Source organism: Cnephaeus nilssonii, assembly GCF_951640355.1.
Source record: "Cnephaeus nilssonii genome assembly, chromosome: 3".
NCBI lineage: Eukaryota > Metazoa > Chordata > Mammalia > Chiroptera > Vespertilionidae > Cnephaeus > Cnephaeus nilssonii.
In genome coordinates, this window is record NC_137074.1 from 42,051,604 (window position 1) to 42,073,854 (window position 22,251).

General features: G+C 50.6%; 1 protein-coding gene across 3 annotated transcripts; it reads left to right on the plus strand.

The window, feature by feature from the left end:
- Window positions 1-3,386: 3,386 nt before the first annotated feature.
- Window positions 3,387-15,612, plus strand: ECE2 (endothelin converting enzyme 2; the record flags this gene model as incomplete). 3 transcript variants are annotated; one of them, XM_079765336.1, is made up of 19 exons in its annotated part: window positions 3,387-3,425; window positions 3,704-3,790; window positions 4,163-4,298; window positions 4,505-4,720; window positions 5,185-5,309; window positions 5,425-5,571; window positions 5,724-5,789; window positions 8,759-8,947; window positions 9,664-9,806; window positions 10,160-10,274; window positions 11,541-11,651; window positions 12,764-12,862; window positions 12,963-13,040; window positions 13,585-13,688; window positions 13,883-13,993; window positions 14,119-14,186; window positions 14,349-14,539; window positions 14,652-14,747; window positions 15,436-15,612. In XM_079765336.1, 19 exons carry the CDS (start codon window positions 3,387-3,389, stop codon window positions 15,610-15,612), a joined length of 2,298 nt encoding a protein of 765 aa, XP_079621462.1. The 3 variants fall into 3 exon arrangements, with proteins under 3 accessions (XP_079621462.1, XP_079621463.1, XP_079621464.1); XM_079765337.1 differs by having other exon boundaries at window positions 3,387-3,422; XM_079765338.1 differs by lacking the exon at window positions 3,704-3,790.
- Window positions 15,613-22,251: the final 6,639 nt, after the last annotated feature.

A 22,251-nucleotide genomic window follows, 5' to 3' on the forward strand; every position in this document is an offset into this window, starting at 1 on the left:
GCTTTGCCCAATAGGGACATTAGCAAATGTACTGAAAGCGAAGACTTGGAAAAGGTTCATATACTGGGCCTTACCCTATTTTCTGGTGCTGGGAGTTTTGAGCTACCATATGAAGAAGCATGGGCTAGCTTACTGGAGAAGGAGAGACCACACAGAGACAGAGCCCACTCATCCCAGCTGGGACCCAAACATGTAAATGAGGCCATTCAACTAGACCACTCAGGTCCTGCTGAACTGACCCAGACCTGAAGACCACCCAGTCAACCCGCTGAACAGATAAATAACAAGTGTTTGCTATTTTAATCCACAAAGTTTGGGTAGGTTTTTTATGTAGCAAAAGCTAGTACCATCCTAAGAGGTAACCATTATTAGCAGTTTGGTGTGTATCCTTCCAGATCTTTCTCCTGTGGATCATGATTGTTTCCTGGAACAATTCCCTAGAATTAGACTTCCTGGGTCAAATAGTGTGTACACTTATATCTATTGATTTATATTGGCCAAAAAAGCATCAATTTGTAAGCCACCAGCAATATATAAAAGTGACATATTCCTCATCTTTGTCAACACCGAACATGGATGTTTCTTATCTTCATGACTACATTATCCTTGTAAATTTAACACATAACCCATTGTTCATTCCCTCTCAATTTATAATCAATGTAGAGAAAAGAAAAGATTACTCCTGTAGGAAAGAAGAACAGAAAAGAGAGAGAATAATAGAATGAGAAAATAAAGCAGGGTCAAAGATTATAAACACAGAGGAAAGAAAGTAGAATTGTAGAATAAAGCAACCTTCAAGCCTCTTATACATAGGATACTTAACATGTAGTCAGGAATAGTTATGAGCCTACTAAATGATTTGGGTCATAAAAGAGACATGGAAAGGAACTGTCCATTTAGGCCAAGCCTAGTGAAACTGAGAACACTATAAAAGTAGGTACAGGGTCTTTCTTATGTGGCTGCATTTCTTGGAGCAACTCTCTGAGATACGGATGACTGTTCCCATTTTACAGATGAAGAAAATGAAGGGTCAGAGCTTTCAAGTAACTTGATAAAGATCATACAGCTGATAAAGAATTGAACCCAGATTTGAGTCCACATCTGTCTACCTTGAAAATAGATGTGTGTCCCTTAACTCTTCCAGAGAGGATATGGCAGAAGACAAGCAACTACTTAGGAGGAAATGTATCCTTGAGCCAGACCACTTGGGTTTGAATCCCAGCTCTGCTACTAACTGTGTGACTCAGCCTCTCTCTGCCTCAGTTTTCTTCATCTGCAAAACGGCTTCATAAGCGCCATGAGGATAAATGAGTACATAGGTGTAAAGCACCTAGAACACTAGCTGGCACATAGGAAAGTGCTGTATACACTTGCTATTTCCAGTATGGCATTGCAGCAGCCGTGGGACTGTTTCTTATGAGCGTGTTGCCGGGAAGTCCTGACATAGTAGCTTTGTTTACACTCACGTGGCCAGGTCTCGGTAGAATTTCCCTCGGGGCAAGACCAACCCTGCTGCCATGTTTCTCTGCATCCAGGCCTGGGGGGAGGGGAGAAGAAGGAAGTGCTGTGGTGCCACACGTCATCAGAAGGAATATGAACAACTACAGGCACTTGTCCCAAGTGGCCATCCCAAGTCCTTGCTGCTGCAGACCCCAGTATTCTGGATGTGAAAGCTCCTTGCTCAGGGAACCAGCCTAACCTAGAACCCATCTGCCTTCTCTACTATCTAGAAAACAGAACAGGCTTTCTCCAGCCTTTCAATTTTCATTTCTACCTATAGGATTTTAATTACTACAACAACAACACTAACAGCCCGTAACACATTGAGTGCTAGTATGTGTCAGACACTGCCCCAAGCATTTACAAGTATTGTTTCATTTGATTCTCACAACAATCCTTTGAAAAAAGGTACTATTCTTCTTTCAATGTTATAAGTGAAGAAATTCAGTCTGAATCCAGAATCTTTCATCTTAACTATGACACCGTACTGTCTCCTGTTTGAGAACATGTAGTTATGGGGTGGAAAGTGCCAAAGAAAACAATCCAGCATTTCTCAGCCTGATTCATTCGGCACCCACCTTTTCTCAGCCTCGAGCGCATTCCATGCGAGAACCATTTTGCAGCAAGATGTTTGAGAACCGGATTATGGATTTGCCACTTCTCAGGTCAGACACTGTGTTGGGGAGGAAGGTGGAGGATGAGGCACTTAAAACACACACACACACACACACACACACACACACACACACACAGTGGTAAAAGAAAATACGAGGCACTCTGCAGGGTAGCAGACTGCAACACCTCCAGGCCTGATTAAGGAATGACAATATGGAAGGCAGATGGCAGATGCATAGATGCCACACTATTGCCTTTCAGTTAAATAGTGCTTGGGTTGTGTGTGTGTTTCCCCCCCCCCCCCCCCCCTCTCTCTCTTCTTGTAAATCTCCCAAATAAAATGGTTTGCTTTCCTCAAGTTAGAAGTGTTAACACATCTTTTCTTTAAATATCTGTGGATGGCTGTTTTTCCCTCTGCCAATTTGTCACCATCTGTAACCCTCTCTTTGTGAGATGATCTGATGACTACAATTATCTTGGAGAGTAAAAGTGCAGTCTTGGAGCAACATGTAAGAGCCGAGTCAGAGGGTGGGCCCTGTGTGTTGTATCAGTGTGTGGTGTGTGTTGGGCTGGGAGCCCTGTGCATGTACACACTGTGTGTGAGTGGGCAAGTGTGGACATTCGGTGGGCATCCCGTGTGTGTACGGCTGTGCATTGGCTGGGTGCTTGCCTGTGTACTTTGGATCTCCGTGCTCTCTGAGAACATCGTGCGGGCACCCTGTCTGTGGGTCAGCGCCTGCGGGCTGCTCTGCGGGCTGGAGAGCGGCGGTGCGCACTGCCCGGGGAAGATGTTCCTCAATGGAGTATAATTTCTCAAAGGTGTTTACAGGGGATGGGGAGGGCCTGCCATTTGGGTAATTGGGCCGAGAAATAGCAGCAGCGTTTGGGCCTGAGTCAAAGGAATGTAAATTGCGGGAGGCTTGTGAAAGGATGCTGCGGGGGGATGGGGGAGGGCTGACCCTCCGAGGAGCGGGTTCCCTGCGGTTCTGGAGGGCGGCAGGTTCCCGAGCTCAGCGGGGTGGCCGCGGTCCCGGAGCGAGGTCTGGGTGGACGCTCCTCCCCTCCCCCACGTTCCCGTCCCCAGGCGCCGCGCCGCGGGAGGCGGGGGGAGCCCCCCACCCCGGCAGGCGGGGGTGGCGGCGGCCAAGTGAAGGGCTGTGGCAGCGGCTACGATGGCGCGCGGCGGTGGGGCCTGGCCGGGGTCCGAGGCCGCGGCCTGGGCGAGGGCCAGCCGCCAGGAGCCCTAAGGTGCCGCCTGCCCGGACTCCACCATGAACATCGCGCTGCAGGAGCTGGGCGGCGGCGGTAATGTGAGTGGGGCTCCGGGCTCCAGGGTAGAGCCCCCCACCCGCCTCCCCAGTGGAGGGAGGGAGGCTGGCGGACAGGCAGCCTCGGGCAGGGGCTCGGGGCTGGAGGAGCAGGGGCTGCGGGGCAGGGGTGGGAGGGACCCAGGTCCCAGGTCCCCGGGAGGGGAAGGGGCCTCGCTGCAGACCGGAGGCGCCCGGCCTGGCGAGAGGCGCTGGGGCTGGGCCGGGGGCGAACAGCCCGACCCGCCTGACCTGCGTGGGCGCCCCGGCCTGTCTGGCAGATGGTGGAGTACCGACGGGCCACGCTGCGGGAAGACGACGCCCCCGAGACCCCCGTGGAGGGCGGAGCCTCCCTGGACACTGTGGAGGTGAGCGAGGGGTCCTCCCTTTCTCACCAGGCCCCAGCCCTGGCGTGAAGCCTGGCATACCCGGCGGCCTTTGGCTGCCCTGGAGGGGCACCTGCACCTGCCCCCACCCACCTCCGCTCCGATTCTGGCCTCTGCGCTAGGACTATGGCGAGGCGATTCTAAGCCATGACGTTGCACAAAACAGGCTCAAGACTCAACTCAGCTTGCCTCATTGCCTCGGTGCCCCGAGTTAACTAACCCCGGTGGCATCTTTACTCCATGGCTCTGAAAACTGCCTGTGCCTTCGCCCTCTGGGAGGCCTTCTGTGATCTTGGACCCCCCCACCCCACCCCCACCTGCAGCTGGCTAGCCGTGTCACCCCGTGCTCCCCAGGTGGGATTCCAGAAGAGGACGGGACACCTCTTAGGCTTGCACACCCAGCTGGAGCTGGTCTTGGCAGGGGTCTCTCTACTGCTGGCTGCGCTGCTTCTGGGCTGCTTTGTGGCCCTGGGGGTCCAGTACCACAGAGGTAGGTGGGCTCACACCTGTCCCCAGCACTCCCGGCTGTGGGGACTCAGCAGGCTGGAGGGCCTCTGAGATATTCTCTGGGCGGAGCCACCTTCCCCGGCTTTTCTCTCTCCTCCCAACCTTCCTGCTGTCACGGCCCCTCTCAAAGCATTGGCCTTTCTCAGACTGACTGACAGCCCCCTACCCTGGCCATGTTCCCCGCCACAGACCCTTCCCACAGCACCTGCCTCACAGAGGCCTGCATTCGAGTGGCTGGGAAAATCCTGGAGACCCTTGACCGCGGGGTGAGCCCCTGTGAGGACTTTTACCAATTCTCCTGCGGAGGCTGGATTCGGAGGAACCCCCTGCCTGACGGGCGTTCTCGCTGGAACACGTTCAATAGCCTCTGGGACCAGAACCAAGCCATACTGAAGCACCTGCTCGGTGAGTGCGCCTGTCAGGGGCTTGTGCCATGTACCTGCTTCATGCCCAGCATAAGGCTTGGCACTTAGTAGGTACTTAATAAATGTCCACCAATGAAGAAATAACTGGGTGACTGGGAACACTCCTGGGGTAAGGGATGCAGAGAGCAGGGGACTCCTGAAAAGTGGAGATGGGTTTCAGGGGGGGCCGACCTCTAAGCACAAGGGAGGGACTCCTCTCTGCATTCTGTCTGGTGGGCTGCTGAGGTGCGGTAGGCACCAGGGAGCCTGCAGTGCTTAGAGATCTTGGATGGTCTTCATGGACAGGGGCGAGGAAGCCACACTTGGCTGTTTCACCCAGTCTTCCTGGGTTTGCATGAGGAGGGCTGCCCTTGTTCAGAAGGCAAAAAGAGGGACCAAGTAAGAGGGACCAACCTGCTCAGCAGTCAGCATAGTTGCCACCTGGACCTTTATTCTACTCCCCAGAAAACACCACCTTCAATTCCAGCAGCGAAGCTGAGCGGAAGACACAGCGCTTCTACCTATCCTGCCTACAGGTGGAGCGCATTGAGGAGCTGGGAGCCCAGCCGCTGCGAGACCTCATTGAAAAAGTACAGCCCCTGGGTGGGCTGTGGGCAGGGAGAGGACAGGACTTGGAAGAGGGTGTGGCCCCCGGGAAGCTTTGGGGACCCCTGTGTCATAGGTTCCACGATGGTCTCTACTCAGATTGGTGGCTGGAATGTTACGGGGCCCTGGGACCAAGACAACTTCATGGAGGTGCTGAAGGCAGTAGCGGGGACCTACAGGGCCTCCCCCTTTTTCACCGTCTACATCAGCGCTGACTCTAAGAGTTCCAACAGCAATGTGATACAGGTACAGGGCTGGGGAAAGGTGGGGAAGGACGTATGGACCATTTGCTGAGCCCAGACTCTCCTCCCCTCTGACCGGCAGGCTGGGGAGGCCCCCCTGCACTAGAGTCCAGGTTTAGGTGGGGGTGGGCTTACTCCTTTACCTTGCTATTGCAGGTGGACCAGTCTGGGCTCTTTCTACCTTCTCGAGATTACTACCTAAACAGGACCGCCAATGAGAAAGTAAGGAGCATCCTCAGAATCCCCATCCCTACCCCCTGTTGATCTCTGTTTACTTTGCCCAGGGTCAGGGTGGAGAACTAAGATGAGCCTATCCTATCACCTAGTGAGCTGACTACCCTTCCTTCCTTCTTTTCCCCTTCATTCTCCCTTCCCTTCCCTTCCCTTCCCTTCCCTTCCCTTCCCTTCCCTTCCCTTCCCTTCCCTTCCCTTCCCTTCCCTTCCCTCCCTTCCCTCCCTTCTCCTTCCTTCCTTCCTTCCTTCCTTCCTTCCTTCCTTCCTTCCTTCCTCTTCTTCTTCTGGGAAAACATTTTATAGGCACCTACTGTGTGCCTGTGCAGTGGGGGAATTCTGAGATGTACCTTTCAGTTACAAGAAACTTTCAGTGTGCATGGGATCATGGACCTAGATATCTGAGAATAAGACTCCAAGTGGGTTTTTGGGACTCAGGAGAGACTTGGGTAGCCAGAGAATGTTTCCTAATAAGATTACATTGGAGCTCCACCAGCGTGGCTTGGTGGTTGAGTGTAGACCTATGAACCAGGAGGTCATGGATCGATTCCCAGTCGGTCAGGGCACATGCCCGGGTTGTGGGCTCGATCCCCAGTGGGAGATGTGCAGGAGGCAGCCAGTCATTGATTCTCTCCCATCATTGATGTTTCTGTCTCTCCCTCTTTGAAATCAATAAAAATATATATTTTTAAAAAGAGCTTCAAAAAAAAAAAAAAAAAGATTAGATTTGAGCCAGGCCCTGTAGAATATCTAGGGGTGAGTGATATTATGCTGGGTAAAGAGAACAGTTTAAACAAAAGCATTGAAGAAGGAAAGGCTAAGGTGTACTTGGACCATGGGAAGGGGTCCAGTTTGGCAAAATGAGAGCTCAAAGCAGATGAGAGGCTGGGAAGGTGGATAGGGTCTAGTTCCGGAAGGGACCTGCAATGGCACCCTGAGGAGTTTGTGTATAGGCCTCAGACCATTGCATGCTCCAGAGCAGGGAGGGAGTGACCCAGTGAGCAGTGCTTTGGGAAGCCAGTTGGGCTGGGGTGTGAAGAGTAGATGCAAGAGAGGGAGCTTGAAGATCAGTTAAGAGTCTCTGCAGTACTTCAGGCTCTGAGTCTGTAAGGATCCAAATGGGGGAAGTGGCAGAGGGACTGTTAGGAAGGGAAGGATGCAGGGGACATAAGTCCCAATTGTGAATTGTTGGTGACTGGATGTTAGAAGAGAGGAGTGGAAGGAGGAAGAGATGAAGCAAGTTAAGGCTACCAACCAGAATGATGGTGGAATGGCGGGGTCCTTGGAAAATCAAGGGTGCCTGTAGGAGAACCAGCTTAGGGCACATTGGGTCAGAGGAAACAATGTGATGTCACAGGAAAAGGGCAGACTTTGAACTCAGACCTTGGTTCCAGTCCCAGCTCTGCGGCTTGGTGCAGGTTGATCTAGCTCTTAGAGACTGTTCCTTCATCTGTAAAATGGGATCATAGCATCTACTTCATATGGTACTTTAGGGGTGGGGGGGGATGCAAGCTTATGCTCCTGCATGTGGCAGACACTCAGGGAGTGGGAGCTGCTAATTTTAGACGTGTGAGTTTGAGGGACCTGGGCACCATCTCTATGGAGAGGTCAGCGGGCAGCTGTAAAAGCTGGGTGCATTCCTGGAGAGAGGATGAGGCTGGAGGGAGCTGTGGGCTTGAGGGGCATCTCCTTAAAAACCTAGACAAAAGCTTTAGGAGAGAGGAGAGAAACGGGGAGAATAGGGAAAGGAGAAAAGGAAAGCCTTTCTGAAGGGCAGTGGGAGAAAAAGAGCCAGAAGAGGAGGCTGCTATGGAGTAGGACAACCAGGAGAGTCATTTATCCTTCTTTCATTCATTCTCAAACACTTACTGAGCATTCCTCAACCAGACCTCTTCTAGGCCTGTGGTCAACAAGACATTGCCACTGCCCTCCAAGTGGGGGAGAAGGCATGAAATAGCTTGGTACATCCTGTTTACAGTTGCCAGGACTGTTACAGAGAAGCATGGCATCCTGAGAGTGAGTGTAACAGGCAGCCAGCCTCGTCCTAGGGTCAGGGTAGACTGCAGGGAGGAGAGAGTGTTCTAGGCATAGGGAATGGCTAGCTTATGTACAGGCTCTGAGGTGAGAAGGAACATGGCCCGTTGACAGACTAGAGAGGGGAGCAGGAAGGGAGAGGGGTCCGAGTCCTTCTGGACAGGTATATAGACTCATATAGTACATGAACATTGTGGGTCAAGTGTAGCATTTATCCCAAAAGAAATAGAAACTCAAGTGAAGGGAGTGATGTGAACAGATGTGTGGTTTTGACATCGTCGGAGTCAGAGGAGGAGAGAATTTGGAGAGTGCAGGAGAGAACCACGTGGTCCAAGACTTGGGAAAGGTCAGGAGAAAGGCTCTTATCGTGCTGCCAGTAGTCATGGATAGGGAGTCTCCTATGCCAGCATCTCAGGGAAGCTGCCGTGCAAAAGGTTCATAGAGGATAAAAACGTAGCAGTAAAGCCAGGTTCTGTGAAGTATCAAAAGTCAGTCTCAAGCTGAAGGTACGGAGGTAGAGAGAGGAAGGGGTACGTCAGTGGGCAGGATAGGGGTCAAGATCACTGGTGGAACTAACCATCCCCCTTAGGATCTGGGAGGACTGAGATTGGTACTCACACCTCTTCCTCTGACACCAGCCGTGAGGAAAAGGAGAGGTGGGGAACGTGAGGAAATCTGAAGTTCAGAGGAAGGGATTCTAAAACTTTTCAGTAGAGGGGGAAAGAAGATGGCCTTTGGTGATTAAGGGAGCTCCGGGTGAGAGTGAGGAGTGGCCCCTGGGAGGAGGACCACCCAGGGCGTCAGTGCTAAACAGTGCTGAGGGGCAGCAGAAGAAATGGTAAGCAGAGGGGGCGGCCAGAACAGACGCCCTCAGCCTTGGGCAGGGCTTGTTGCTGGGCTGTCAGGATGACTCGGGGTTTTGACAGGTGCTTACTGCCTACCTGGACTACATGGAAGAGCTGGGGGTGCTGCTGGGTGGACAGCCAGCCTCCACACGGGAGCAGATGCGGCAGGTGCTGGAGCTGGAGATACAACTGGCCAACATCACAGTGCCCCAGGACCAGCGCCGGGACGAGGAGAAGATCTATCGCAAGATGAGCATCGCCGAGCTGCAGGTGGGGCCAGTGGGGAACAGGGACAACTGGGAGGCGCCAGCCCCTGGCACCGACCACTCAGCTTCTCTTCAGGCCATCTTCCGGAGGCAGCCAATCCTTTGTTCATTTCCTTGCTTTTCTGAGCTTCCCAGCTGCCTGGTTGCTATCCTGGAAAGAAATACATGGTTGCTATCCTGGAAAGAAATACGTGGTGACCATTTTAGGCCACCTTCCACTGGGCCATCCCTTGGTCCCTTTCATGTTGCCTGGGCATGCATAGAGAGATCAAGTTAAAAACCTGTAACAACTGTACAAGACATCCACGAAACAATCAGAAAGTAGGTGGAAGCATCTCCTAGAGGGCCCTCACTGTGCCAGGCATCAACCCTTCGGTTGTTGGATTATGGAGAAGTTGGGTAAGGGGGTTCTGGAGGAGAGGCCACCTATGTAGGGATGCTGGGTGGTATCAGAGGAATGGTGTGTTTTTCCATTGTTATGAAAAATCTGTGCCCCAGCTAAATATCACACGTGGTGGTTTTCCTTGTATAAGTGACTGGGCTCCCCGATTGAGGGGCGCTCAGGCCTGGAAAAGGGTTTCTTAAAGGAAGGGGCCACAAAGCAATTAATAGCACCTTGGTAATGGGAAGGACTCCCAGGCTCCAACATATCAATGGGTGAAGGGTCTGCTGGGAGCCAGGTGAGCAAGCAGGGAGGCTTGAGATATACTTTGCTCCCAGGCCCTGGCGCCCTCCATGGACTGGCTGGAGTTCCTGTCTTTCTTGCTGTCACCGCTGGAGCTGAGTGACTCTGAGCCTGTGGTGGTGTATGGGACGGATTATTTGCAGCAGGTGTCAGAGCTCATCAACCACACGGAGCCAAGGTATGGGGGATGGGGCTCAGGGCTCCGTGCAGGTTCCAGGCAGGAACTGAGCATAGGGAACTGGTATACCAGACACAGAAGGATTTGACAAGGCCATGGACATTCCAACCAGCAAAAAACAATGTCTGTGATATACTCCCCTAGGCCAGGGCTTCAGGGGTCTACATGTGATCTGTATCCCTGCTCCAACCTGACTTCGGCAGGCAGGTGTATGGTCCCAGAGTGAGAGAGATTCTGGGACAGCTCCCACGCACGCCTCTCAGGACGCCAGCTGCCTGCACATTAGTGGAGCTGGTTTGGGGTAGAAATGGTAACCCACCTGCCTTTTTCTTATGTTCTGGTCCGGATGCCAGCACCCTGAACAATTACCTGATCTGGAACCTGGTGCAGAAGACCACCTCGAGCCTGGACCGACGCTTTGAGTCTGCACAAGAGAAGCTGCTGCAGACCCTCTATGGCACCAAAAAGGTGAGCGCTCTCTCTCTCTGCTCCCACTTTCCCGCCCAGCCTAGCTGATGCTTCACACTTACTGTGTCAGGCACCAGTTGCCTCACGGTGCATTATGGAGCACAGGATTAGGAATCAAGCTGGCTTGGGTTACAACCCCAACTCCTCCATTTTTTTTACCCAATGGACCTTGGTCATGTCACGTAGCCTCTCTGAATCCCCATTTCCAGGTCTGTAAAACAGGAGTATGTGCAGGAAGAATATATGCAGTTCTTAGTTTCTAGGTGCCCTGTTCAGTGGGGGAAATGGACATGTACAATTACTTAGGGGTGATAAGAGCTCACATTGAATGAAAGACCTTCTTCATGTTATAGGACAGAGGTGGGGGCAGCACATTATACCTGGGGGGATAGGTGGCATTAGGAAAGACTACTCAGAAGAGGTGACATTTGAAGAATGAGTTCTCCAAGGAAACAAGAGAGAAGGGCATTCTAGGCAGAAGGAACAGGATGTGCAAATTCCCAGAGGCCAGAGGGAGCATGGTGGGTTTGCATGTGTTCTGGTGTGAGCTTGAGAACAGGGCGGCCGAGGCTGAGGGTGGGGAGATGGGCCTGGGGCAATCCATGAAGGGACCCAAAGGTTGTGTTAAGAAGTCTGGCATTGATTCCCCCCCCCCCCCCCCCAGGGATGGGGAACCATGGGATGGTTTTAAGGAGAAGAGTCGCCCAGTTAGATTTATGTATTAGATCATCTTTCTTGGCAGCCAAATGGAAGATGGAGGGGAGAGGCCGAGGAGAGGGGAGGAGAATGGAATTAGAGTTTCCAGTTAGGAGAACACTGCAATCTTCAGGCAAGAGATGATAGTGTTGTAGTGCAGGGAAGTGGCAAAAGGGTGGTCAGGAGAGATGATTATGAAGTAGCCTGTAGAAACTGGTGATAAATTGAATGTAGGGGTAGGGAGAGGGAGGAAGCTGGTGACTTCCAGGTTTCTGGCAAGGGGGGCTGAGATGTGGAGCTGAGCAAAGAAACCTCTGGACCTCAACAGGCCTCTTGGGAATTTAAGAGGAGGAGAGTGCCAGGAACAGAGTGGGCAGCACACGTTTCTCCCGAGGTTTCTCTGCCGGGGCTGGCACATCTTGTGATAGTGCTCCCCATTGTCCATGGAGTCCCAGGAGAGACGGCACCAAACCCCAGGCCTCCCTGGTCTAGCGCTAAGAGGGGCTGACCCCAGAGACAGCTTGGAGGACAGAGCCATCTCTGGGAGGCCTGGCTCTTGGTCCCTTTCAGTCCTGCATACCAAGGTGGCAGACCTGCATCTCCAACACGGACGATGCCCTTGGCTTCGCGTTGGGCTCCCTCTTTGTGAAGGCCACGTTTGACCGGCAAAGCAAGGAAATCGTGAGTCTTCAAGTTTCCTCCAACTCTACCCCTTGTTTTAGTTAAAACTCACTGTTCATGTTTGTGAGTACATATAGGAGAAAATGGAAGGAAATTCATTAACAAACTTTGGGTATGGGATTATGACGGGTTCCTTTTGTCCTTTAAAGTTCTCTGCATTTCCCAAATTTCCTATAATGAGTTTATGTTACCTGTTTAATAAGAAAAAACAATATTTACTTATTTACTTATTTTTCTCACCTGAGGATATGTTTTTCATTGATTTGAGAGAGGAAGGGAGAGGGAGCGAGAGAAACATCAATGTGAGAGAGAAACATCTATCGGTTGCCTCATGTAGGCGCCTCAAATGGGGATCGAACCTGCAACCTGGGTGTGCCCTGACCAGAAATCGAACTCTCGACCCTTCAGTTCACAGGATGAGGGTCTAACCACTGAACCACCGACCAGGGCTTTATTTATTTTTTATTAAGAGATGATAATGAATGTGCTGAAAGTATTATCTACAAGGATGTTTATGGCAGTGTTGTTTGTAATAAGAGAGAATGAAAACAGCTTAAATGTCTAATCATAGGAGAATGGAAAAACAAACTGTGGTTACGATGGGCTATGAGGCAGCTTTAAAACTGGTGACATATTTTTAAATGAAAAATAAGTAAGTTGCAATATATATACATATATATTGTACAATATAATTCCATTATATATGGAAAGACACTGTAAGTAGATAACCAAATGTTAAATGAAGTTGTCTCTGAGTGAGCGATTATAAGTGGTCTATTTTCTTCTTCAATTCTTCTGTTTTCTAAATTTTCTGCTATCAATTCTTTCCCTTTGTAATCAGATAAAAATCAATGCGCTATATTACATTTAATATTAATTAAATTTTCAGTTAAAATTTTTTATTAATTAGAACAAAAGCCACCCACAATCCCAGTACCTTCACAAATCATGTTTCCTTCTCATCCTCCCCAGATGCTCAGCCTTAATTCAGGATTTGGGCACTCCCACATGCTCCCCTGGAAGGACAGGGATGGGACACCAGGTGGACACGGTGGGGGGGGGGGGATTCATTAATGTGAGTGGGAGGCAGACTTGTGTCACTTCCCTCCCAGGCAGAGGGGATGATTAGCGAGATCCGAGATGCCTTTGAGGAGGCCCTGGGACAGCTGGTTTGGATGGATGAGAAGACCCGCCAGGCAGCCAAAGAGAAAGTAAGCTGTGGCCAGGGTTGGGGCGCCACCTTGAGGTGGGGATGGAGGAGACAGTTTTATGGGAGACTGGGGAAGGAAACCCGTAACCTGGACTCTTCAGGCAGATGCCATCTATGATATGATCGGCTTCCCGGACTTCATCCTGGAGCCTAAAGAGCTGGATGATGTTTATGATGGGGTGAGTACCTCTGCTCATCAGTTCTGAACTTCAGCCCCATGGGGGGCACTATTCCCGGGGCTCAATAATAGGAGCTCAAGCACTAAGAGGGAAAGAGGTGCTTGTTAGTTCCTTTCAGAGGCAATGCAGGCAACCTACATTGCTCAAGTGCTGGCTCTGTGCTAGGCTGCAGGCTCCACGTTAGTAGAATGCAGTGTTAACCAGCAGGGATTTGCAGTCCAACCTGACTCAAATCCTATTTCTACCCCTATCTGTTTAACCTTGGACAAGTTGTATAACCTCTCTGAGCCTCAGTTTCTTCACCTGTAAAATGGGGTCCTAGAAGTACCTACCTCATAGGGTTCTTGTGAGAACAAAAGGAGGGACTCTGTAAAAAAAAAAGCACCTTTCATAAATGCTCTTCAAATATTGGCGTTTATTACTTACTAGATATTTTATGGTTGAAGAAACTGAGGCCCAGAGAGGTGCTAATTAGTAGCCAAGCTGGAACTTTTGTCTTCAACATGTTCTCTTGCTTGTTTTCTCCTTCCCACCACTCCGATAGTATGACGTCTCTGAAGATTCCTTCTTCCAGAACATGTTGAATTTGTATAACTTCACTGCCAAAGTGATGGCTGACCAGCTCCGAAAACCTCCCGGCCGGGAACAGTGAGAATGGAGGGCTGTAGGCAGTTGGGGCAGCAAGAGGAGCAGGGGAGGTCTCCAGGGCTTGGGGGGGGGGGATGGGCAAGAGTGATCCAAACCAAGACACAAGGTCCTTGCTGGAGGTAGGTCAAGGCTGCTGGGCTGGGAGGAGCATCGGGAGCGTCAGGAGACTAAGCCTCTCCCTCTCCCTCCCCCAGGTGGAGCATGACCCCCCAGACAGTGAATGCCTACTACCTTCCAACCAAGAATGAAATTGTCTTCCCTGCTGGCATCCTGCAGGCCCCTTTCTACGCCCGCAACCACCCCAAGTGTGTCTGAGGCAGGAGGGGCTGGGTGTTGGAGCCTGGGCCTGTGGGTGGGCTGGGAGCAGGGCTGGAGGTGGGATCCAGAAATCTCCCTACCATGTCTTCACTCAGCATTCCTCCCCTGCCAGGGCCCTGAACTTTGGTGGCATCGGTGTGGTGATGGGCCACGAGCTGACACATGCCTTTGATGACCAAGGTAGAGGCCCATGGAGTTGTTCCCTTCAGCCTAGAATTCCCAGTGGCTCCCGCAAGGCCTTGAGCTGTTGGGAGCAGGTCGAACGGACCCTGGAGGGGGGAGCTCCTGACCCCAAGGATTGAGCTCTGGTCTCAGTGGGGCGCAAAGGTTCATTCTCCTCAGGGCGTGAGTATGACAAGGAAGGGAACCTGCGGCCATGGTGGCAGAATGAGTCACTGGCAGCCTTCCAGAACCACACGGCCTGCATGGAGGAGCAGTACAGCCAGTACCGGGTCAATGGGGAGAAGCTCAACGGCCGCCAGACGCTGGGGGAGAACATTGCTGACAACGGAGGGCTTAAGGCTGCCTACAATGTGAGTGCCTGGCCAGCCCTCCAGGGGCTGAGGCCCACCCTGGGGGGAAGAGAGCCGGGTGGAGGGGATGGGAAGGCCCTGGTGGACTTACCGCTCCCGTGTCCAACCCTAGGCTTACAAGGCGTGGCTGAGAAAGCATGGGGAGGAGCAGCAGCTGCCAGCTGTGGGACTCACCAACCACCAGCTCTTCTTTGTGGGATTTGCCCAGGTATTGCTCTCCTGGGAGGTCTGGGGTCTGCCCCTCTCCCACTTCTTCCTGGGTGTGTCTTTAGAAGTCTGGGGCGTGTGGGAAGTGGGGCCAAAGTTGGGGGGTGGAAGGTGGTCTGGGGAGGCCTCTTGGCTGGGGCACACCAAAGCCTGTGAGGAAGCCTGAGGAGAGAGGATTCCTCAGGCGGCGTTTGCAGATCTCAAAGGGCAGGGCTGGCCTGCTTGAGGGGGAGGGGTGGGCAGCAGGACTGATCCTCACCATGTACTGTGAGGTGGCAGTGGAGGAGGAAACTAAAGCTCGGGGACAGAGTGGCTCATCCGGGGCTACCCAGGAATAAAGTAAGTGGCAGAGTGTGACTCAGGCAGGGTCTCCTCTAGGCACTTGGCACTACAGCAGGCAGCCTCTGGGGGGGTGGGCTTCTTCCCCTCAGATGCAGCAACCCCATTTCCAGGACAGCTTTGAAGGGCCTTCAAGGAATTTGGGGGAGCGGGTGCAGTCCCCTCCCTGACTGCTGATAGCCAGGGGTTGGAGCTGATGCTGGCTGAGCCCCCGCCTGTGTCCCTGAGGCCTCCTGAGCTGAGGGGCAGTGCAGTGGTGGTTTGTGTCCCTGGATGGCTCTGCTGCAGCCCAGTCTGTGACCTTGCCCACATTAGACACCATATGTCCCCGTGTCTGTCCTGGCCCGCAGGTGTGGTGCTCGGTCCGCACACCCGAGAGCTCTCACGAGGGGCTGGTGACCGACCCCCACAGCCCTGCCCGCTTCCGTGTGCTGGGCACTCTCTCCAACTCCCGTGACTTCCTGCGGCACTTCGGCTGCCCTGTCGGCTCCCCCATGAACCCAGGGCAGCTGTGTGAAGTGTGGTAGACCTGGGTCCGGGGAGAAAAGGCCAGCTGTTGCTAGGGCCTGGCGCAGCTCGCCCAGCAAGGCTGTTTGCTCTGGAGTTTGGAGAAGGCAAATGCCAGCTAGGCTCGGTCTAGCCCCTCCACACCACAGGTGACATAAGTCCCAGTCCCTGCTCAACCACCACATTGTGCCTCTGCTTTGGGGGTGCCCCTGCCTCCAGCAGAGCCCCCACCACTCACTGTGACATCCTTCCATGTCACCTTGCCTGAAGGAGGCCTGGGTGGGGGAGGGGGGCACCAGCTCCCCCAGGAAGGAGTCGGCTTTTCTAGCCCCCAAGCTCACTTGGCTTGATGGCCATGGGGCCTGCCGTGCCTGCCGCACTCGGACAACGCAGGGCCTGGGTGGTGTGCCTTCCATGCTGCTTCTGGAGGCTCACACAATGCTCACTTGGGAGTGGACTTAGCTCCTTTAGCACCCCCCTCAGGGGCCGCCCTCCACCTCATACTGCTGCTCCCCACACTGCTGCCAACCCTCACTGACAGACCAACTGTGCTCGGCTCTTAGTGGGAGCCTCAGGGCCTCTGCAGGCCTCCCTGCCGCCTCCTGGTTTCCGTGGGCTCCGGGTGGAAGTGTGTATGTGTAGGGGATGCTAGTTCCTGGGTCTTGGGGCACAACTCTTAGGGGAAGGCTGAGTCTTCCCAGACCAAGCCGGAAAGCAGACAGAACAGGGAGAGGAAAGGACAGAGTTTATTTTTGCAGGGAAGAGGGTGGGGAGGGTGTGGTCTTGGCCCTGTAGGACCCTGTGCCAATAAACAGACATGCATCAGTCAGCCTGTCTCTTCCTTTGGTCCTGTTTTCATTTATTCATGTACTCATTCCACCAATGTTTATTGAACACCTACTATATGCCAGGCACTCTTGTGGACACTCAATAACTCACTCACCAGAAACAGGGGACTGACATTTGAAGCCCCAAGAAGACAGAGAAAGAGAGGCGGGATGGAAGAATGGAATGAAGCTAAATCTGAGTGGGCAGAATACATCCTCTGCTCCCTGGTGGCCACATCGCCATTGCCTGCTGGTCTACAGCACAAAGGCTTTGCCACTGTCCTCCCCTGGTGTGTGCAACTGGGCCCGACATGGAGTTCAGGGTAACTACGGTGCTGGGGTCAGCTTGAAAAGTGGGTGGCACTCACCCTGCAGTGGAGGGAAGCCCTGGCCAAGGGAGCATGCCATTCCCTGGAGCTCGGAGTACCAGCCGCTGCTTGCAGCCGGAAAGGCATGCGTTTCCCTATTACCGCAAAGGCTCAGTGCTCCTGAGAGTCACTCATCCCACCTACATACACTCATCAGGGCCTAGCAAGTGCCAGGCACAGAGATGGCAGATACAGCCGTCACCCTCCAGAATAAGGGAGGGAAAGAAGCATTTGTTGAAAACCTCTTGCATTCCAGGCACCTCTCATTCATTTATTAATTTATACATTCACAGATGTATTTTTAAAAATGTATCAATTACCAACAATGTTCCAGTCCCTGGTGATGCAGAGATGAATAAGATGGTTCCTTCTCTCAAGCGACTCTTCTCTTGGCACTTTCACCTTCCTGAGCTCATCTAATCCTCATAGCAACGTTTTGTTGTTGTTGTTGATTTTCACCTGAGGATATGTTGCATTGATTTTTAGAGAGAGTAGAAAGGACGGGGAGAGACAGAGAGAGAAACATAGATGTGAGAGAGACACATCGATTGCCTTCTGCATGCCCCAACCAGGGCTGGGGATCAAGCCTGCAACCAAGGTATGTGCCCTTGACCAGAATTGAACCAGGGATCTGTCAGTCTGAGGACCAACGCTCTATCCACTAAGCCAAATTAGCCAGGGGGCAACCTATTTTATAAGTCCTCCAGTTTCCATTTTACAGATATAACCCTAACCACTTCACTGAATTCAAAGAGACCTGATTGAAATAAGCTTTAATAGCTGAATAAACTTGAGCCTGTTCCTTAACCTCTATGAGCCTCAGTTTCTTTATCTGTAAAATGAGAACTAGAGCAAAACTGTGGAAAGAGTCCAGTCTCAATTCTCTTTAAAATTCAGTGTTCTGCCCTGGCTGGCGTTGCTCAGTTGGTTTGAGCGCTGCCAGTATACCAAAAGGTGGCAGGTTTAGTTCCTGGTCAGGGCACATGCCCAGGTTGCAGGTTCAATCCCTATTGGGGGTGAATGCAAGGTTCTCACATTGGTATTTCTCTCCCTCTCTCTTTCTCTCTCAATAAAAGCATGTCCTCAGGTAAGAATTAAAAAAATAAAATTAAAATTCAGTGTTCCCCAAGATGCGGGTAGGTTTGGTTGTTTGGAAGGTTAAGAGTGAAACTTTGTCAGGGATTGGTGCTGGGGTCCCTGGGTGATGGCACCAGCATGTGTCCCACAGTTTGTCTCCTGTCCCAGCACCAGGCTGTCCCCATAAAGAGCTATATTTGGGCCCCTGTCAAGTTACCTGGAGGTGTTGGCTGCTCACCAAGGGAAGGAAATAGCTGGCTACTCAGAAAGGAGCAAAGTGGCTTTGGGAACTCTAAGACCAAGGGAAGGCATAGCTTGAGCCACTGCGAACATGACTCCAGGAGGGACGGCTAAATGTATCAGAAAGGAGGGTTTCCATCACATCTGGAAACCTGGTTCTGGCTCCAGCTCTGTTACCCACTAAATGTGGGACACTAGGCATGGCTCATCTCCTCTTCAGGGCTCAGTATCCTTAGCAGTCTGTAAAATAAGTAGTGATTTGGATGAGATGATGTCTGAGGACCTGTTCAGCTTTAATGTTTTAAAAAGGAATTCATGGCCCTAGCCAGTTTGGCTCACTGGACAGAGCGTCGGCCCATGGACAGAAAAGTCCCAGGTTTGATTCAGGTCAAGGCACGTACCTCCATTGCAGGCTTGATCCCCGGCACCAGGAGGCAACCAATCGATGTCTCTCTCTCACATCAATGTTTCTCTCTCTTTGTCTCTCCCCCTCCTTCCCACTCTCTCTAAAAAAAAGAGTCAATGGAAAAATATCCTTGGGTGAGGATTAACAACAAAAACAACAATAACAAAAAAGGAATTCACAGGCTTAGCAAATTCCAGAACCCAAAGAAATACTAAGAAATGGTTTGTGATGTTTGGGTGTTGCATAGAGGATGAGATTTATATGTCAGAGTAGCAGCTTTCATTTACTGAGTCCCTATTTTGTTTAAGCCTGTATTAAACACTTTAAAAACACCATCTCACGAATTTCCCACAATAATTTATAAGGTGGTTTTATCATCTCTGTTTTACAAGGAAGAAACGAAGGGAAAAGATTATATAACTTCTGCCTGGCTGGTGTGGCTCAGTGGTTAAGCAATCAATCTATGAGCCAGGAGATCACGGTTCGATTCCTGGTCAGGGCACATGCCCGGGTTGCGGGCTTGATCCCCAGTAGGAGGTTTGCAGGAGGCAGCTGATCAATGATTCTCTCTCATCACTGAGATTTCTATCTCGCTCTCTCCCTTCCTCTCTGAAATAAATAAAAATATTTTTTAAAAGATTACATAATTTCCAATGTCAGATAAGTCAGGCTGCATTAAAATAATATCTGGAACTCAAACGCTGTTAATCACCACCATTTAGTCTTCTAAGTCATGACAGTTTAGACTCAAGCACAGACAACTGTTCTCCGGGCAATTTCATCATACTTCTATGTGAGACCATCACCAGCAGGTACATTTCCATGCTACCCAGCTCCCTTGGGCCAGGCACATGTGTCAACTAGGCAGCTGCAGGAAACTTAGGCACATGTTGATCTGAAATTAAGCCAGGTAGCACCTGTTTGTTGAGCACTCTGCAGGTGCTTGGTTCCGAACAGGTGACAGACCTTCACCCTTAGTAGCCCCGCCATGCTGAACATGCGTCTGTGATATGCTCTGGTGTGTTCAGGCAGAAGGGGGATTAAAGGATGGTGATGGTGCTCCTGAGTGGACACATGAGAGCAATTATTGGTAAGGGCTGGACCACAACCTACACTGTCCCATTAGGAAGTATGATTAGTTCCCATGCACAACTAGGTAACATGTCAAATAATATGATTATACACTTGGAAGCATGCTGGAAATGTCAGGCTGGAGGAGAGTCCCTTATAAAATAAGCACAGTTTCAGCCCTGGACAGTGTTTCTCAGTGGTAGATCATTGGCCCACACACCAAAGGGTTGTGGGTTCGATTCCCAGTCAATGGCATGTACCTGGGTTGCAGGTATGATTCCAGGCCCCAGTCAGGGCATGTGCAAGAGGCAACCAATTGATGTGTCTCTCACATTGATGTTTTTCTTTCTCTCTCTCCTTTCCTTCTACTCCCTCTAAATATCAATGGAAAAAAATATCCTCGGGAGGAAAAAAAAAAGACACAGTTTCAGTGGACCTATCATGACTCACAAAGGAGAATCTGGACAGTTTTTCAATGTCCCACTCTGACTCCAAAGAGAGGCCCAGGCCCTTATTATACATAAAGATGACATTCAAGAAATATTTGTCAGCCTGGCTTGTGTAGCTCAGTGATTGAGTGTTAACCTCCTCAGGAGATCACAGTTCCATTTCTGGTCCGGGCAGATGCCTGGGTTGCAGACTCAATCCCCAGTAGGGGGCGTGCAGGAGGTAGCCAATCAATGATTCTCTCTCATCATTGATGTTTCTATCTCTCTATCCCTCTCCCTTCTTCTCTGAAATCAATAAAGATATATATATATTTAAAAAAATATATATTTGTCAAGGCCCAGCACAAGCCAGGTATTAGGTTGGGTGTTATGGGCACAAAGATGGAGAGGACACAGTTCCTGTTCTCCAAGAGCGCAGTCTAGGGAAGGAGAGAAGTATGTATCAAGCATGGTGGGAGTACAGGGAAGAAATGAGTAACTTGAAGGGTAGAACAGGAAGTGTCCTGGACAGGTGACGTTGAGCTGGAGTGCAGAAGATGGAAGAAATTTGCTAGCTGAAAACAGTGAAGGGCATTACATACACAAGGAAAGGCCAGTCAGCTTCAAGGACAGGGCATGTTTAAAAATGGTGAAATGTTTAGGATGATCAGAAGAGGTATACGAGCCCTAGCTGGTTTTGCTCAGTGGATAGAGCATTGGCCTGAGGACTGAAGGGTCCCAGGTTCGATTCCAGCCAAGGGCACATGCCGGGTTGCAGGCTCGATCCCCAGTAGGGAGCATGCAGGAGGCACCTGATCAATGATTCTCTCGCATCATTGATGTTTCTATCTACCTCTCCTTCTCCCTTCCTCTCTTAAATTTATATATATATATATATATATATATATATATATATATATATATATATAATTTTTTTTTTTTTAAAGAAGGGGTACACGAAATAGGCATAATGAGAGGTTAAGAGTCTGGAGAAGAGAAGTTATAACAGCAGGTATGAAAAGAAGGAATTGTAACATCTGCTTTCCTGGGAATTAACAGTAACAAGGGCCACAGTGCAATGTGACTCTTTGAAAAACATCACACAAAGTAAGTAGCAACCTAGTGGAAACAGTGCAATGCTGTGTCCTGCGAAGAGCACTTCTGGTGCTGTGTTATTTAAGTGATGCTCTGGCTTGAATGGTTTTCAGATGAATAGAGCCATCCGTAAGATGCATAGCTCTACATCTCAGGCCATGAGTTTGGGGGCAGCACAGAAGGCTGGTGGATGCAATTTGAAGGAAGGTGGTAGGAAGACAGGTGATGGGCTGGCCCTGCTTGGACAGCAATTTGGCCACAAGGCTGGGAGTTTGGTCAAATGGTAGGAAGGAGTGTTTCTGGGAGGGCAACCCGACTGAAATGAAGTTGAGGCGGAATATCCATGTTATCATAGGGCCTTGAAATAATTCCATTTACCTCAGTCCTGCAGATTTCAGGTAGGTGGAGAATGACAACTGCCTGCTTTCCAGTTGTTAGGTACCTAGCCAAGCACTTCATAGACATTGTCTTATTTCATTCTACTAACAACTTATGAGGGAGATACTTCATTACCCACATTTCACAGAGGCAGAAACCAGGCTGAGAGAGGTTAGAACACTTGTCCAATGGTCACAACTAGTGAAGGGCAGAATTTGGTTTTAAACGCCAGGCCTGCTGCTCTTGAAAGCTTCTGTCCTCCCATTCACCCCCAACTTTTTATTTTGAAACATTTCAAACCTACCAAAAAGTTGAAACAAAGTATACAACAAACATTCACATACTCTTCATCTGGAGTCATCTGTTAACAGCCTGTGTCTTATGCCACATCACCCCATCTCCTCGATGATGGGATATAACTGGTATAAAAGACAAAAATCTGTGCTCTGATATAACGAAGTCATGGAAAAATGAGAGATTTAGGAGAAATACCTTTACAGATGACTGAAGAAAGCAGGACAATATATGGACATCTTGAAGTCAGAGATAGTATAGGCAGAACAGCTATAGTCTACTCAATTTCTGTCAGCAGACCAGGACTGGGGGAGTCATTGGTGATGGAAATGCAAAGTCATCCCCAGAATCCTAGCATTCAGTGGAAAAAAGCAATAGGTTTTAAAATGGGCTTCAGACCTTTACACCTATATTTATACAAATATTTAGCCAACATTCACTCAGTGCTAACCACACTGTGCTAGTGTTGTTAATA